Consider the following 19,910-nt stretch of genomic DNA (forward strand, 5'->3'; position numbering starts at 1 on the left):
GCCAAAGAAGAGTTGGAGTGTGGGTGATAATGTATAAGCAGAGGGGATTTATTGCTTTTACATACATGTCCTTGTTACCCTGACTCTGGAGTCCTTCTGCTAATTCAGCAATAGCCTGACTTAAAAAGGTGCATTACAATTTCTGAAATGAGGTCTCAAGGGAAACCTTGAAACCCACTAGAATTTCTAAAGATAACTGGAGGAATCTTCATTTTGAGAAGCAATTTCAGGACTTTCCCTTCAACTCCCAATTGCTTGAGAGAGGAAATGAGGGAAAGAAGGTATGAACGGAATATAACTAGAACGGGGTCTATTGAATACTTTGCAAATACTTCTTCCCACACGGATTAATTATAAATGACCTGAGCTTACTCACAAAGAGAAAGAGAGGTGCCACCTTCAGGTGATGAAAAGAATGATTTAAGTAACACCTTGCACTTGATACAACATCTTGAACTTGAATCTAATTTTATGTTTCAGAAACATTTCCCATGTGTAATAGTGTAGAATCAAATCTTTTAATTTGTCTATCAACTTTATATAAGGAGTATAGAATAGCAAGTAGCCTATTTTTCATATGTGAAAGCTGAAATATAACTGCATTAATGATATTTTTGTGTGGAAGAACTAAGATTTCAAACTTAATCCCAAATTACTTCAATTATTGTGAAGTGCCATAGTTGTCCATCAGATTGGATTTCTAAAGTGGCTCCCAGTCTGATGAGATGTAAAATGTTTCCCATTCATTTTATTTATTAGTTTTATCAGTAAGTAACAAAGAATAGAAATTAGCATACATGCCATTCTCATTTTGTGCCAGTTAGGGTATTTGTTCCCCCAAAAGATTAGGGCCGTATCATCAATTATATGACTTTAGCATACTAGCAGAAGCTCTGAAAATAAAAGTTCTCTTCTTCTACCTATCAGATTTCTGTTCTGTAAAATATTGATTCTGGTTACCCAGTACTCTGAATGTTCCAAACACAGTTGTGTACTTTCACATTTCTACTTCCACCAACTGAGTTATAAACCAACTGTGTATGTTTCAAAACCTGTTTATGCCAACTGTAGTTGTTAGTGAAATTATATAATTCAGTCATATTGTGCGTAAAAGAATGAAATATGCCTAAAGAGAGAGAGCAGGTTTCCTTCCCCCTCCATGAAAATAAAGCTAAATGCTTTGGAAAACTATGATAAAGGTCAATCATTAAAAAAAATGCAACCACAGATTGCTTTTATATTAGGTGTGGGTACTTAAACATTTCTGCAAATAGAAATCTTATAAAGTCCATAAACTCTGATTATAATCCAAAAAATAAGAAAAAATATTAAAAAGTGACCATAAAATCAGAAGTACATGGGAATTAAGAACCACAATCTATGCTAACCATTGGATTAAAGAAAAAATAATTTAAACGCAATTAAAAAAGAACATTTCTTATAAAAATCCATGGACACATAGAAAAACTTGCATTGAAAAGAAAATGTAGTCTTAATGCCTTCACTATTACAAAAGAAAGACTCAAACAATGAAAGAGCTTAACACAAATATTAAGAATAATAGGACAATCAAAAAGTGAGGAATAATGAAGATAAATGGTAAAAATGAAAAGAAAGGTGGCAAGAATAAATTAACCCAAAGGTTAGTTCTTGAATAACTCCAATGAGATACATAAATCTTTCAAGTCCTGCTAAAGGAAAGAAGAGAAAACAAAAATATGTAAGTTTAGGAATGAGAAAGCAGATGTACCTGCTGATACAGAAAAAACAAAATGAGTTAAAAGAGAATCTTACACACAATTTTAAAGCCTAGATGAAGTGAGTGAATTTTTAACAAAATATAAATTAATAATATTGAGCAAAAAAGAAATAGAATAAATAATTATCATAGTAGAGTTGGAGTGATGATGAAAGATCTGCTATTAAACCCACACAAACCACATGGTTTTGTAGATGCTTTCTAACATTTAAAGAACATGTAATCATAGAACAATGCCATTATTATTATTTTTTAAAATTTTTATATGAGTTTATTTGAGCTGACAACGTATATCTAGATCTCAAATGCTTCCGACCAATGTCATTATAAAATAGATACAACATTTAAAATAATTTACTAGCCAATAAAAACAAAGTATCAAAAAATCTATGACCAAGTAGATTTACTTCAGAAAAGCAAGAATATTTTAAAAGTATTAGACTTAATAATAAAGCTATTTTCACTAAAATCAGCTATTACCCTTCAGAAATGTTTTGGAGAATCTAGTGAACTAAAAAAGCCAATAAATAGTATTTTTAAAAAAGAAAATAAACTTATCTCTTTTTCTAGTGATATGATTACATACTTAGAACATTCAAGAGTAAATTCTCAAGGGAACCCCCCAAAAAACCAAACCAAACCAAACCAAACCAAACCAAACCATACTAAATTTACTAATTCTCCGCCCCCCCAAATTCTATCAGAATGAGAAAGAGAATTCAAGGTGACTATATAAGAGATAGTTTTACTCTTTATTATTTATAAGTAGGTAAAAATGGAAATATGTAATATATTTCATTTGTTTGACTAAGCTATATAAAATTTGAGAATAATTTTAATAATGTATGTAAGAATTTCTAAAAAGAAAATTATAAAGTATTATCGAAGGAGATTTTATTTTTTAAGATATAAACCAGTGGTTCTCAATCCTGGCTACATATTAGAACAGACATAAAAATATTGATGCTCAAACTTCATTATAAGCAATTCTGATTTAATTGTTGTAGGGTAGATCTGAAGCATTGAAATTTGTCTAACATATTTTAGACGGTTTTAATATCCAACAAAGATAAGAACTTAATATTGAAATACCAAAATTATGTAAAAATTAATACAAAATTATAGAAAAGGAATGGTTAGCAAGGATTAGCAAGGGTTATAGAAAGGGTTTCTTTATCTTTCCCAAGGAACACCTGTAAAGAAAAGTGACCAGCTAATGACAAAACATTAGTAACCCGCTCATGGCAAACACACTAAAGGTGTGGAGTAGTTCCTATCTATGGAGTGTTTTTAGTAGAATGTAAGTAGTCTAGATTGCTAATGGTAAACAAACCTTTCATCAATAGATTTATAAGACATGGCTTTCTGGAAAATGTCATTAAAGCTACTTCCAGACTATAAAATGTGGATGACCAAAAGAGTTTCACTGAGTTTAAGTGTTATGTCTTCACACACATACACTGTTTACTCCTATGTTAAGTCTGAACCAGGACACATACTAATATGTCAAGAAAGGCTCTCCACACTTTGCTTATGCCTTATAATTACATATAGTCTTGAAATTATTAGTAAATCTTGCTACTGGTTACAATTTCTGATTCTTGTGAGCCAGATTGAAAATTGATCTTTGGATTATCTTGCAAGCCCAACATTAAGTTATTGAATAAAAAGAGTCATATATTTTATATAGAAGAATAAGTACTCTCGAATAGCCAAAAAAAAAAAAAAGATTAATATGAGTTGACCTACCTTGTCAGATATTAATGCATGATGTAAAGCCACTAAATACAGAACATTATATTGCCATAGCAATGGACAAATAGAGATATGTATCCCAATTATATCTGATAATTTAATGTATAAATAAGGTGGTATTTTAAATCAATAGGAAAAAGAATGACATTTAAATTCTATCAGTACTACCTTCTATTAATGTGAAAAAATAATTTATAAAACTTCATTTTAAACAGATTACAGAATTTTCTTTTTAATCATGTAACAAAAGAAACTCTAGGAAATTAATTTTATAATTCTTAGGTTTAGTGGGATCTTTGAAAAACAGGACAGGATCTCAGAACTACATAAGAAAATGTAACTAATTGGATCATATTAAAAATCTAAAAAAAATAACCTGTAAGTCCAAAAGATATCTTAAACAAAAAAACAACATATTAAAAAGATATTAAGAATAAATTTGCAATATAGATGACAGATAAAGCATTAACATCTATAATTTATAAAAAGTTCTTATAAAATGATAAGAAAAGGTAACCAAAAATATGTAAAACTGCTATAAATAGGTAATTCATAGAAGAAACATCTTGATTAACCATACTTGTTTTATTATAATGCTCTGACCTCAGGGCTGATGTCAGCTACTGTAGAATATTAAGCACAGCTTATAGATAAAGCAGATAAAATTTGAGTTAGATTCTGAGCTAAAGCTCCCATCTAAGCAAACAGTATTAAGTTCTCATTTTCCTGGCATCCACACACTGTGATTCACAGTTCGAACTAGATGGTGGTTAGAAATGGATCTCTATGATTTAGGTATAATAATTATACCTATCTGAAGGGAGTCCTTGGCTTTCTCTTCCTATTATGATAGACTAACTACAGATCCCACTGTTGTTGAACTCACTTTGCAAGGAAACAGCATGGTGCCAGTTAAACAAGTCTTTCTTGATGATGGTTGGAGACCAGGATAAAGTGACCATCATCATTTGTGGAACATGAGAGCACATATCATTTGTGACCTGAAAATACCAGATGCCTGTCTTATGCTTGATATTGTCCATGTCAGGGGGCTCCAGATGGTATTTATTGTTTTCTGTGGTATTTTAGAGACTTTAGAGTAAATAACTTTGGCGAAAAATAGGAAGAGCATGTCCTTGCACTTTCTTAAACACCTGTTGTTCAGGTGCTGGCTACAGTAGGCAAGTATGTATGTTAATAGTAGATATCTTGCCAGTGCAAAATTTTACTACCTACCCAGTTTCTGTGGAGCCAGGCAATTCCTATCAACGAATCAACATGCAGACAAAAACATCTTTTAAAGTGCATTGTAGAAAACTATTATTTTAATTCAACCCCTAAATGGTAACTAGGTTTTACAGAAAACTAAAAGATGTCGCCAGTCTTCAGGGTAATTATCATTTAAATGTAGGTTTTTGCTAATCTCCATGTCCTCTTTCTTATTAGGCTATTTGGATCAAAGTGTAGAGAACAGCATGTGTCTTTTTACTTAGGCAATATTTGTAGTGCTTTCTTCAACTCGATTGCTAATTTTGAACTTATGCTTTTTTGTTCAAATATTACTAGTCAAACAAAAATATCAATCTAAATTGTCCAGGCTTACCTCTGCAAAAATTGTATTATGCTGTTGATATCTTTAAACATGAGTGATTTTATTTTTGGAGGAAATCTTAGAATCAGGGTCCTTGCCTAGTAGTGCCTAGTTATATATGAGGGCATCATATTTTTATTTGTTTTATTTATAGCTCTATGATTCTAATCAGTTATAGTTGTTCATTGACCATATTTATCAACTTCAATATATAAAGGATCATTAGAAAAAGGTAAAGTAGAATAAAAACAATATGGTGAAAATAAGCTATGCTCTTTTGTAAATTTTGCTTTATAGTTTTGATGGAGTTTAATATCACAAGGATTGTTTTTATATGATTCGCTAAATTGAACATAACTGAAAGAGCTCATCATTACATTTCACTATGGTTGTCAAAACAGCCCACGAATAGAGTAGATTTGGATGTGAAAGTTTGGCGCAAATGAAGTCATTTTAATAAGTGCAGAGAATGGGTACAACACGGTCTTTGCAGGAGTAGAGTTAGAATGTGGATGAAGACAGAAGGTCAGTGTTGGTAGTTAAGCACATAATAGTAGACAGTAAGTAGTAGCAGTAATAAGCAGTAGTCAGTTAAGGTCAGTTGTTAGAGTTAGTGAAGGCTACTCTGACAGATAACAAAGGAGCTGGAAAAGAGTAGTGGAAGAAAAGGAAATCAAATATTTAGTAAAATCCTCCTTAGAAATCTCATCAGCCCCATGAAGTAAGAATTACTATTAATCAATTATCAGTTCTTCATTATCTTCTTTTCCATTTTGATTGGCTTTGTTTGTTGGGCCCAATATAAATGTCACTCAGAGCCCCACCGTGATTCTAAGCATTTTTAGCCTTCTGGATTGACTCTTGATTGAAATCTCTAAAAATTTTCCCTTCAACTTTGCCACTATTTTACACCTCCTCTTTTCTGAGGAGTTAATTTAATCTCTGCCAGACCAAGGAGCCTGGACCATGTGGTGCAAGTGCCATGGGGTTTACTCCTGTAATCCTCAAAGCCAATGCCTCCACCCTTTCTCTTTTTTTTCTGCCCCCATTTAAAGAAGCCTTGCCTATCTGCCGTGATGAAGAATTTATCCCATTTGTTAGATTCTTATTCCAACTCCTTCAACATCTGTCTCTTAAAACTGCCTCCATTAATGCTCAGGCAAAAACAAATAAGCGAACGAACAAACCTCCCAAACTCAACTGTTCTTTTTTTCATAAAATAATTTCTGGATTACCTGCCTTAATTCTGCCTTGTGCTCTCTCACATATGTGCCTCTACTCCTGTTCTTGTCTTCATCTGAAATGGTCCCCTTTGGTTCTCTGCCATCCACAATTTTTACACTCATTTATTCCATTGGTTTTTTAATAATATAAAGAAAATGGCCCATAAGGGAGACTAAGAGGTCCATGACACGGAGCAAGAGAGTGAGTAGCAGTTGGGTTAGAACCTCCATCCTCCAGCAGGAAAATCTCTCATAATAGTTGATTTATACGTTTAGCATATTTGAGTTTTAATGTTTTAAAAATATTTGAAAATGACAAGTTTAATGAAATCGCAGAGAGATTAAGTGACTTGTCCAAGATTAGTGGCATATCGAGAGCTAGTGCTTGGATCTTATAAATTCCTATTCTATATCTTTTCTTTTTTTCTATTATTCAGACATTATTAGGTGGGGACATTTTTAGGTAAGGAATAACATTTGTTATTAAATGTTCAGAAGGTCTTTCAAGCCAATATAATTTTAAATTATGAAGTAATTTCTCTCATAATTGATTATTTCTCTCCATCCAGAATGATGTATAGACCATGGTTATTGGGGCCCTTCCTCAGTCATGCTAGGCTCTTATGTGTGATATGAAGACACTTGATTCTGCACTGACCTGGAAGGTCATTTTCAGTTCTTGGCAATTCTGTGACTAAAATCTATGTATATAATGCCAGAAAGTTTCAGATTAGGTTAGAAGACAGCTTTGATTTGGGGAAATTCCTCGACAAGCCTTCTGTCTTATTCTGAGAATGCATATATTTCTTAATTAGTCTAATTTCTAGGAGTATAAGGGAAAGGGTTCTCCAGAATTGATCTATAGACATCTTTGAGACAATTTACTATTCCTAAGCCTAACATGCAAAAGAACACCCTCCTTTAACTAGTTTCATTATCCTGACCCTTTTCCTTTTGTACTCTGAACCATTCAGTTCATCAGAAAGAGAGTCTGTAAGTATTCCCAGAATGCTTTTGGTTCTGGAACATTCTGACAAGAGCTGTTTCACAAAAAGCAAAAGATGCAGGAAATAAGGAATATGGCTGCACATTTTAGGTCAGTTCTTTCCTATGTTTTGTAACCTATCAGGAAATCAAATGTTTTTAGCTATGAAAAATAATTTTAGGTCAATTAATACAGGGCAATTGGATATCTTGTACCTCATTTGGACATGATTGAACAGCAAAAATGACCAAAAATGTTTCATGAGAAATTATATTTAAGGTCATACTTAAATGAAATTAGGTGGAATGCCGATGTAAAATACAACATAAATTTAAATCACTTGAAATTATTATTAAGTTGCAACTTACTTAACAATTAACTGACGAGACACAGAGATTTTAACAATGTGATTTTGGAAGTTAAAAAAAAAAATTACTTAGATTTTCTTTTTCACTTCTCAATAGCCTAAGAGTTTCACTTGATTTTCTCTAATCAACTTTGTTTTGCACATTGTGCTTAATTAGCAAACTTCTTCCTTTTGTTGAGTTTTCAGACTTGCGCTTTGATGTTTTACTCACTTTGCAGTCACAAGATGAGAAATGTAGACACTGTGTACAAACAAGAGGTTCGTGCAAAGTCAAGCTCTCAAAACCACATGCAAGACTCAGTGGCACATGGTTTAGAGCTCACACACTTCAGGATCATGTAATATAGGCATGCAGATGAGGGGAAGAAAAGCACCTACATTGTGAAAATAGAGTATGATGAAAGAGAATGACATTTTCTTTATGACAATTATCTAATGCAAACCGTATACCCATAACCTTTACCAGAGTGGAGGAAGGGGAATATAAGTGACTTTTTGTGGGGAGAGGGAAACTGTACAGAAATGTTACTAGAGGTCAAGTCATTATTAAAGTTAAGGATTTCTATTCTGTACTTGGCCTCTTCCAGGTTATCTTCCCCAAATTCTTGCTTTGTATTTCCTCTGCTAAATCATGCAAAAAAGATCAGAACTAACATCGGAAATCATTTAACAAGCTCTAAACCTGACAGATAACAAGGGTATTCTCCACAATTTACACGAGAATTAAATTGGATATAAATACCTCCTGTTCTTACCGGTGGGTGTTGTGATTCCATGTATTAAGGTGTGAAGCAGACAGGAAAGAGATATAAATCTTTCATAAGTACATTGTAAATAAATAGGCAAGTGGTATATAAACCATATTTATAGGTAATAGAGTCAAACAATGAAAGGTAAATAGTTGTCACAAAATAGACTTTATCACAAAAAAAATGGTCACAAAACTAGAGTTATATGAAGAGAGGAGCTACAATAAATAATTGTTTTATTGTTATTGAAATAATCTGGCAGTATGAAACAATAATATTGAGTGACACTAGTTTTGATTAAAAATTCTTGATACTGCTTTAGCAAACCCAGCATTAGAAAATCCCCAATAGTTTCTAAATGCTGATATCTTCATTAAACAAAAATATGGGTGGAAATATATAAGAAGTAATCAATTTATAGGTTTTCTTGTGAGATTAAAGTGTTACCCTGGTGAGATCAATTTATCAACTAAATTTTCACAAGGAATTTTGAGATATTTAGAAATAAGTCATAGAGCTCAGTTATGATTTTGCATGAAATTTGCTCATTGATTAGCTCTTTGAATTAAAATTTTATATAATGGCATGCCCTTACTTCTCAGCCAAATAAATCACACAAAGCTAAGCTAAACTTATCCATATATAAATATGTCTTTCATATTGGGCAATATTTGCAATGCTTTCTGCACCCTGACTGCTAATTTTGAGCCTTTGCTTTTTTTTTTTTTCAGAATATAACTAGTTAAATAAAAAAGTGTCTACTTAAATTACACAGGTTAACTTATGCAAAATTGTATTATACTGTCAATGTCATTGTATGCAAGGAGTTATTTTTTTCCTGAAGATTCTTAGAAACAGGGTCCTTGCCCAGTGGAAGGGTAGCTATATAGGAAGTCACCATAGTTTTAATCTTTTTAAAAATAGGTCTATGGTATGCTATAGAAATTCATACAATTTATCTTTAGCAATCAGTTTCTATAAGCCAAACAACCAGGTTACAATAATGTGTATAATTTTTCTAATAATACAAAGAGCTGTATAGACCATAGTCATATTAATAATTATGTTGATTTTTAAGCATCGATAGAGGAAAGGGTTTTGAAAAGTGATCGTTGATATTGAATTTGCTTAAAAGTTATGAGAGAATCCATATTTCCCCTTGAAAGAAAAGATGCGTTAAATGAGGTAGAGTAAGAGGGCATATAGTTATTTATTTAAGATATAGAAAAATTATCCTTACCATAAAAATGAAACTTCCTATCATGAAATATTTATGGCATATTTAAGATCCCTGACTTCTCCCACAAATCCTCGAAATGTCTTATTTTTTTAGAGTGTTAACCTTGGATCTTTGAGGACATCGTAGTCATTACCGTATACTTGCCATATCTTAATGCACGTGGGTCCAACTATTCTGGGGGGAAAGGGGTTCTGGCAGCTAGGCCATGTAGTGAAAACCAAGGTTCCAGCTTAGTGATGCTCTCTCTAACCAGAGTGGGAGCTCTACTGCACACAGTTATATCAGTTTGCATCATGTTATAATGCCTTTGCCACACAGTATAACTAGAATATAGCACCATGCAATGCCATGAATTGAGAATGAGAGACTATCTCCAGGGGAGAAAATAAACATTTGAGAGAGGAAAACAAAAGCAAGGGGTTCGAAGCTGGTGAGACTGGCTTTTCTATTTTGACTGGAGCTATAATGCCGGTGGAGCTTCTGTTTGGAAACAAAATACATACCATGTTCATGTCAATGCCATTGGTATAAGTCCACGCATGTTGGAAATATTCTTCAAGCCGTTGCCTCAGAGGATTGGGAATTTGGTGAAAGCGAATGAACTCTTTTACTCGCAGCATTTGCATGTGGTACCTGGCAGTTCCCGAGTATAGTCTTTGGATAATTGCAGATACATTCCCAAAAATACTTGCATACATTAGTGCTGGATTGGATAGAAAACAAAGTTATGGGGGAAGACTGCACTTGGGTATATTGTATCTTGTCAGAATCTCAAGTCTAATTGTGAGGATTTACCACTGGCCCATAAGGAGGGGAGGGAAGTTAAGCCAATACTGTTGTAGATTTTATAATGTTGATGATAAATCTGGAGAGAAGTATCTAAATTCACCATAGATTTTAAATTAAAGTAAAAAAGCAGATTGTTTACAATATCACTTGTAAGCTGGAATGCTGATTAGAGACAAGATGCATTTAGAGTACACATTTTGTTTGTAATAAGAAGGTATGTCATGAGGCTACCATGGATAATTTTCCTGAAATTGCAGTTAAAATGTTAATTTTTAAATTGTGACATCCCTGCCTCTCAGCCTAAAATCTATCCTTGTAATATTAAAAGTCTATCATAAATCTTAGGATTATTTTGAATATTCTGGATTTGCTATGGCATGAAACATTGTTTTAAGGAATCCATACTTTCCTTAGAGAATCTATTTGTATATAATTTTCAATCTATTAAAATTAATTTTTAATAGTATTTCTGTATGAGAAACAAATATCTTAGAATATGAGAATATTGTTTTGTTTTTGTCAAGAAAATAAATTACATTTTTGTTATTTCATCTATGGTAGGAAAGAAACTGTTCTGGCAACCCTTGCTATATATTCAGTACTTAAATGAAATAAGTGTTTCAATAGGCATTAAGGCTTTGTGAGCTAAAGTGAGCTAAAGCTTTATGATTTAATATAAGCTTTTTAAGCCATCTTCTCTTTCTTATATTTGTATTCAATTTCTAATAATCATAAAATGTTCTGTATTCTGTACAGAAAGTCACATCATGAAACATGATCTATATCCTGATATTTTGGTGTGTGTCAGAACACTAGAGAGAAGGTAATACATCTGTAAGGCACTGCAACTGTAATATACCAACCAGGTGAGAGAAAAAACAGACAGTTTGAGTGTTTGATTCAACTATATTCAACCAACGCATTTTTTTTCCCCAGACACAGTTTATAAAACATTACTTCCATACATCACTTAATCATTTTTAAAGTAGATTTTGGCCAGAATCAAGGTGTTTTAAAATGACTTATCTTCTTGATCATTTGCTTTCTTTTCCATCTTATCTTTGTCTTTGTTTAACATGGTTTTTGTTTACCACATGGTTTTGTGCCCCAAGTAAGAGAATGTCCCAGAGAAAGGGGTGGCTCTTTGCTTTTATCTACTTAAAATGATGAAAGTTGGGGAGATCTGTGAAGTTGGGATGTGTGAAAGACAGTAAGTCTCAGTGCGGTAGGCAAACTGCTTAGGCTGTATCTTCCATAGAAAAAAAGACGTGAGCCTAGTCTGAGTAAATTAATAGTTGATTAAGGAGGGAGTTAACACTACTTGCTTGAAACTGATTCCTATGATCCAAGGAAGTTCATGTGAAAAATATGTTTTACTCTTCCTGATTCTAGTGTTAGAAATATTTATGCATGCTGTTATGTCTCCAAAGTATCTATCATATTTTCAGGAAATAGTACAGACTAAATTCACTTGATTTAATCAGAGGACACACAACATTAGATATTTTACCTAAATCACATAATTACTCAAAAAGTCAAATAAAACATTCTTATTTCATTTTTAATAAATACTGTGGTTTTATCTCCATGCTGCCATAAAAACGAATCAAAACATTAGTTTGGGTCATAAACCTGTATTTCCACTCATTGGCAAGATGGTAAAATATAGGTTATAAGTACATAGATGAATACATAAATGACCTGTACTTCTCTTAAGAAATTCTATGCTGATGGCTTTTTAAATTACAATAAAGACATGGATTTTTTCCCTATTTTGGGGGAAGCAAACAGAGCTAGAGGCTATCAGCAAGAGAGAAGCACAAAATGATTAGATTCTATACACATTATTTAGTTAATGCCCATCAACTGGCATAAAATATGAGTCAAAAGCAAATTGGCATACTATATATAGGTGTTTCTTTTCTTAATTCACCATTTTATTTAGCTTTCCTTAATAGGAAGGTCTTATTTTCATCAAAATGATTTGCTTTAAGTTTAGAAGTTATTGAGATAAAGCACGTATATCTTAAAACTTCCTTCAGCATACTACACCCCAAATCTGATATGCTAGCCAAACTGATTAATTTAGCTTGTCATTGGGTATTAGCTGAAACAATCTGATAAAGCAAATACACTTGCTTTTCTACATATTATGTAAGCTTAAAAAATTGTATCAAATTTTTTTATTGATGTGTAATTTACATATAATGAAATGAATCTGTTTTAAGTGTATAGTTTAGTTTTGACGTATTCACTCTCGTAAACACAATCACTATATAAAACATTTCCATCATCCCAAAATATTTCCTTTGTCCTTTGGCTGCCTACCTACTCATTTCTGACCCTAGGAAACTACTGAGCTCCTTTATGCCATCAAAAATTAGTTTCCATTTCTTGGGATTTCATATAAATGGAATAAAAATGTACATGTTAATTCGTGTCTGATTTCTTTTACTATTAGGTTTTTGAGATTTGTTCTTTTTTTATCACTGAGTAGATTTGCATTGTATGGTTATACCACAGTTTCTTCTGTAGCTGGAAATTTCACTGCTTTTTGTTTTTAGGTATTATGAATAAAACTGACATAAACATTTGTTTACAAGTCTTTGTTTGAGCATGTGTTTTTATTTCCCTTTTAAATACCTAGGAGTGGAATTGCTGAGTTGTGTGGTATGTTTAACTTTATAAAAAACTGCCAAACTATTTCCCAAAACTGATGTGTCATTTTATACTCTTACAAGCAATATATAAGAATATAAGAAGGACCACCAAAATCCACCCCACTGTGCCATTTCTAGCTGTGGGGTGCTGTGCTCATACTTCCAGATTTCTTCGTGCTCTGTAGGCAACATGACCTCTGAATGCAATATCAGAGTGATGAAACAGAATGGTGTCTCAATTCTAACACAGTTTAGTAGCATCGACTTTCCAGAACACTGTCAAGATGAATTCTGACCACCTGGCTCTGAATCCTGCTTCATTTTTTTTTTTTTTTAATTAAACTGTTTAGTTTGAGACGACTGTGGATTCACATACAGTTATAAGAAATAATAGAGAGATCCCTTGTGTCCTTACTCAAGTTTTCTCCAATGGTAACATCTTGCAGAACCATAGTACAATATCAGGATATTGACATCAGTCTACACATCTCATTCAGATTTCCTATTTTCTTGTTGTACTCTCGTGTGTGTGTATACTTAATTCTATGTAATTTTACTGCATATGTAGTTTCATGTACCCACTGCCACAGTTAAAATACTAAAGAGTTCCATCATCACAAGCATCTCCTACGTTACTCTCTGTAACCATATCCACCTTCCTTCAGCCTCCTTCCCTTGTCTCTAATCCATGACATCTACTAATTTATTTTCTATTTCTCCAATTTTTTTCATTTCAAAAATGTCATAAATAGACTCACAGTAAACAATAACAAAAAACAAACAAATAAAAACATCAGTTGTTCCACAACCTTTCCAACATTTGATATTATCAGTTTTTTATTTGAATCATTGTATCAGGTGTATAACATCTCACTAGGGTTTTAGTTTGTGTTTCTCTGATGAATAATAACAGTGTTTCATGTACTTATTGGCTATTCATATGTATTCTTTTGTGAAATGTGTTTAAATATTTTGCTCATTTTTAAATTGAGTTGCCTTATTGTGGAGTTGTAAACATTCTTTATATACTCTGTAAAAAGTCCTTTATTTATACCTAAGTATTGAAAATATGTTTTTCTAGCCTATCATTTGCCCGTTTTTTAATAATGTCCTTTGAAAAGTTGAAGCTATTAATTTTGGTACAATCCAATTTATGAATTTTATTTTGTGGCTCAGGATTGTTTTCTTTGTTTCGGTTTTAGTAATTCCTATCATTCAAAGAATTTGTTCATTTCATCTAAATGATCATATTCATTATAAAATAATTCCTAATTTTATCTTAGCCTTTTAATGTCTTTAGAATTTGTAGAAATATCTTTTATTTCATACAAGACATAGGTAAAATATGACCTCTCTTCATGTAATTGGCGATTTATCAATTTTATTAATCTTAAAAGAGCCAGGACTTACTCCCATTAATTTTCTCTATTGTTTGCATTCGTTATATTTTAATATTGTTATTTCTTTCTTACTATTTATATTAGGTTTAATTTGCCTGTTTTACTAGTTTCATAAGACAGAAGCTCAGATCTTTGAATTTTGAGCTTGCTTTTTTAATAAAAACACTTAAAGCTATAAATTTCACTGAATACTGCTTCAGTTACCTCTTACAAAGTTTGATACATTTTATTTTCATTTTCATTCAGTTAAAACTATTTTCTAACTTTTAATGTGATTTTTTTTTGAATCATGTCACTTGGAATGTGTTAATTAATTTCCAAATATTTGGGGATTTCCAAATATCTGTTCTATAGCTTGTTCTTTAATTTTTTTTTTTTTTTTTTTTACTAATTTCTGGTTTGTCTTGTGTTCAAAGATATCCTGTGTATGATTTAATATTTTTAAACTTATTAAGATTTCTTTTTGGGTACAAATTTGATCTGGTTGGTACTTGTTTTATAGTCTAGCATAGTCTGTCTTGGTGACTGTTCCACATATGCTAGAAAAGAATGTGTATTCTGCTGGTATTCTATAATAGCCAATATGCCAAGTTAATTGATAGTATCGTTCAAGTCTTTTATATCTTTACTGATTTTCTGTCTACTTATTTTATTAAATATCGAGAGAAGAGTGTTGTAACTGCTAAGTATAACTGTGAGTTTGTCTTGTAAATTTGACTATTTGTCCTTTAGGTTCTGTCAGGTTTTGCTTAATTTAATTTAAAGCTCTAATAGGGCATACACATTTAGTACTGTGGTGTTTAATTTATCTCTGGTAATAATTCTTGTCCTGAAGTCTAGTTTGAAATCAATACTGCTCCTTAGATTTTTCTCATGATTGGTATTTGTATGTACAACGTTTTCCATCTTTTTATTTTACCTATGTATTTATATTATAAATGTTTCCTTTAGACAGCATATGGTTGAGCCTTTAAAAAAAAATACGATCCAACAACTTCTGCAGTTCAATGAGTTTAGATTACTTAAATTTAAGGTAATTATTAACATGGTTGGGTTTAAATCTACCATCTTGATACTTGTTTTCTACATTCCCCCTTTTTCTTATTTCCTGCTATCTTTTGGATTTATTATTTTTTATTATTCCATTTCTGTCTTCCTTATTGGCTCATTAGCTGTGTTGTACTATTTACAATATGCATTTTAACTTATTACTCTCAACCTTAAATAATGTAATACCATTTCATGTATAATGTAGAAATTTTACAATATATTTCAATGTCTTGTTTCCATTTTTTGTGCTATCATTGTTAGATTTTTACTTCTCTATATATTATAAAACCTACAAATTTAGTATCACTATTTTTGCTTTAAATAATTATTTTTGAAGACGTTTAAAAATGAAGAAAAATCTTTTAAGTTTACCCACATATTTAACATTCCTAGTTTTTTTCATGCCTTTTCATAAACTCAAATTTTCACTTGGTATAATTTTCCTTTTACTTGAAGAACTTCATAATTTCTTATAGTCTTCTCATAATGAATTATGTCAGATTTTATTTATTACTTTTGAGGATAGTTTAATTAAGCAGAAATTTCTATGTTGACAGATTTTCTTTTTCTTTTAACATTTTAAAGATTTAATTTTATTGTTTTCTCGCTTGCATTGCTTCTAATAAGAAATCTGCTATCAACCTGATGTTTTTCCTTTGTACATTGTGTGTTTTTTCCCTTTCTAATTGCTTTTAAGATTTTTTTCCCCTTTATTGTTAATTTTCAGTATTTTGATTAAAATGTACCTTGGCGTGTGTGTGTGTGTGTGTGTGTGCGTGCGTGCATGTGTGTGTGTGTTTAACCTGTTTGAGATTTACTGAACTTCTTGGATTTGTGGTTTATAGTTTTTATCAATTTTAGAAAAATTTCAGCCATTTCTTAAAAAAATTTTTTTTTTCTTCTCTACCCCATTTTTCTGGAAGTCCTTACACATATTTGCTCAAGTGCTTGGTATTGTCTGCTATTTCCATCATCTCTGTTAAATTCAGCTGTAGGTTAAAAATTTTTTTTCTCTTGCTCAAAGGTTATGTTTTCTTGTTTAACATATCTGTTAATCTTTTAATGGATGATAAACATAATAAATTTAACATTGTTCATTGCTTTATATTTTTTGTCTTCCTTTAGATAAGTTGCATTTGTTCTTGCAGACAGTTAAGTGAACCATAGATCAGTTGCTCCTTTTGCGGCTTGTTTTTAGGCTTTATTAGGGCTAGACTAACCTTAGTACTATGATAATACTTTTTCGAGCATGCTGTTGAATACCAGTGTGCAGTGAGGGCTTTCCACTGTACTGGCAAGAATCTGAATCTTATTCAGCTTACAGTACTTCTGGTATTTATTTGCCAAGACTTGAGTATTACCTCATGCATTTGTGACTTAGTAGTCACCTGTAGACTCAAGGGACTACCTATACAATTTTCTGAAGCTTTTCTTTCCCATAGCATCCTGTTGTCTGATTGTCTTGCCACTTATAGCACCTCTACCTCCATGACCTGTGATCTTGTTTTTTAAGCTCAGTGATACCACAGTCATCTGATTAGGTTGCTTCTCCTTTCACTGTGGTGCAGAAACACACCACAAGGACCATCTTGTTTGTTTTTCTTCTCTCGGGGATCAAACTCCCTTACTATTTGATTTCCAATGTCTGAAAACAGTTGACCTATATCTTTTGTTTAGCTTTCTGTTATTTAAAAAAAAAATTATAAGGATATGGTAAGGTTCTAGTTACTCCATCATGGCTAGAAGCAGAAATCTAGTAACTTTTTTTTTTACATGTTATAAAAAGAAGAAATTCTCTCAAGGTATTTGTCAAGTAGGTCAGAGATGAAATACACTTGTCTTACTGGCTTGTGTGTTTTTAAAATTAAATGTCTATGTTTTATTTATAGTAGTTGAATAAAGATATACGCTTATATATTAGAATACATAGATATAAGTATATGAGCATCACTTATATTTACAACTATTTAATGGTTGCTTAAACTTTCATTTTTCATCTAGATTTATGTATACTTTTAAAATGAATTATCTGTCACTGTTCTCTCTACACATTCAGAAGTATAACTGGTAACTGTCTTTGCAAATAGTTTTTAAAATGTATCTATAGCTATATGACATATTTGCATTTAGTTAAATAATAGTTTTCAATGTTTAATTTTTAGTTTGCTTAAATTATATTGCTTAGTTGATTGTTTTGTTCTCTATAAGTAGACGTCAAGTTTTTCTTTTAGAATGAAGATTAGATTTTAAAAAGCTCAGGGATGATAAGCTAGTCCAATCTGATATAGACTAGACTATAAAAACAATAACGAATATTAGTACCTATACAATATTTTACATTATATGTTTGGATATTGTATTTTATTTTTAGCTTGAAATCAGGTCACTCATAGATCTGAGGAGTATGTATTTAGTGTGCAAATATAGCCAAACAAAGAAAACCAAATCTCTGCTAATATAGTAGGATCTACATGGAAATATAATATGTAGATACAGCTATATGAATCAAATGGCTAAGCAAATATCAGTGGCATTATTATTATTCTTAACTTTCCAATCATAATTTTACCTTTTCTTTATTCTTGGCATAACAAGTCATAATAGAGTTCTTCAGGGATATTTATAAATTTTCCTGTGTGACATTAAGCTTTACATAATCCCATTTTGATTAAGGTTTGTACAACCAAGTTTGTTATTCAAATAAAAGATGTTATGTAGAATGTGGATATCACTTAATCTATCTACCTAATTGACTAGAGGGATTTTTTTTTCTTAAAATATAAAATTCATCTACAGGATTCTTAAAGAATCAAGAGAAATACTCTAGTGCCACATTAAAAAAAAAGTAAAGAAAGAAAGGAGGAAAGAATGCAAAAAGAAAGAAAAAAGAAATAAGAATGAAAACTGCCTATAATCTCGTTTTAGGAATTAGAGTTTAGGTGTAGAGCAAGTAAAAAGCTGAGTTTTCTTTAACTTAATAATTCACATGATAAACAATGCTATATATTTCACTTAATTCTCACAAGTGGTAAAGATTCCTAAATGGTGAACAAGTTAAACTTTAGTGCATTTTAAAAATTCTTATAAATTCTAAGTTTTAAGATGCTTAAAAATGTAAAAAAAAAAAAACAGAAAAAACCAAGTTTATATATTGTTTTCTACATAGGTGTTTAAGTAATAAAAAACAAACTTTTTCTTTTCTTTTCTTTGTTTGCTTCCTGTGGCACTAAAGTCAAAAGCCACTAAAAGTATTTACTAAGAGTTGTAATCAAGACTGGTTGGGACTGTCTTTGCTCTGAGAGATTCAGTCTCTCTGGAGGGGATTTTTCTATTTTTTTCCAGTAGGCCCCACTTCCATTTCCTTCTGGATGCCATTTTACTTCTGTGTTTATAGCCAAGATTGAGCCTGATTTTGTAGACTATATTGAGTTATTTCACTATAATGTTATTTGCCTATACAAATGTTACTAAAATAAAAACATTAAGACATATATATTAAAAGTAAACATATATATTAAAAGTAAACCAAATAAAGTGGACAATAAATTTGTGAATCTATTTAAGTTTTCATAAATAAAGCTTATTTAAACACATTTCATTAGTCAATATGTTAATTTTATATTTAAAAATCAACTCTCTGGATCTATTTTTAAATTTGTAGACAATTTAAGGATGATGCTCTGCAAAGTTATCTTTAGTGGTTCCATAGCGTGATCAAAAAAAATAAAATATTAACATTAAAACATCTTTGGTTTAATATAGATATTTTCCTATTCCAAAGAATGCACCTTATAAGTCAAACTCACTACATTACCTAATTGTAAGGTAAAAGTCAGTCACTTAGGCCTGGCATAGAGTTACAGAGAAAAAAAATTGTAGTCAATGATTGATAAATATATATATACATACTTATATATTACATATGTGTGCATATTACACAGGTGTATATTATATATCACACATGTGTATATTATTTACACACATATGTAATATATAAACAGATATAAAAGATTAACTTACATTATATGTACATATATTTCCATCTATTTTTCTAGTACATCTAGTAATATAATGTAAGCTAAGCCATCCCATTCTAATCTGGCCTCAGAGCGAAATAGAAAATAACTACTTGCAATAAATTACAGATATATTTTTATAGCAGTAAAAAAATGAACTGCAAGTCTCAATTCCAGAATCCCAACACTCATGCCACTCCAGTTTTATGCTCATGGTTTCCTGAGGTCTGGAAAATCTTTGGTGTTAACCCTTCACAGAGGGAATCAAGTTTGATAGACTATGATACCCAAATATGTAATACCATTATTTCTAAAATTTTCTATAA

The 19,910-nt window shown here is 31.3% G+C and overlaps 1 protein-coding gene across 1 annotated transcript in view; it reads right to left on the reverse strand.

Moving 5' to 3' along the window:
- KCNH7 (potassium voltage-gated channel subfamily H member 7) overlaps nucleotides 1–19,910 on the reverse strand; it is a 399,182-nt gene that overhangs the window by 34,103 nt on the left and 345,169 nt on the right. The window contains exon 9 of the mRNA XM_039855541.1: nucleotides 10,173–10,372. Within this exon, the coding sequence (XP_039711475.1) occupies nucleotides 10,173–10,372 (200 nt within the window). The remainder of the gene's footprint in view (nucleotides 1–10,172; nucleotides 10,373–19,910) is intronic.

Source organism: Pteropus medius, unplaced genomic scaffold, assembly GCF_902729225.1.
Source record: "Pteropus medius unplaced genomic scaffold, Ma_sr-lr_union100, whole genome shotgun sequence".
Taxonomy (NCBI): Eukaryota; Metazoa; Chordata; class Mammalia; order Chiroptera; family Pteropodidae; genus Pteropus; species Pteropus medius.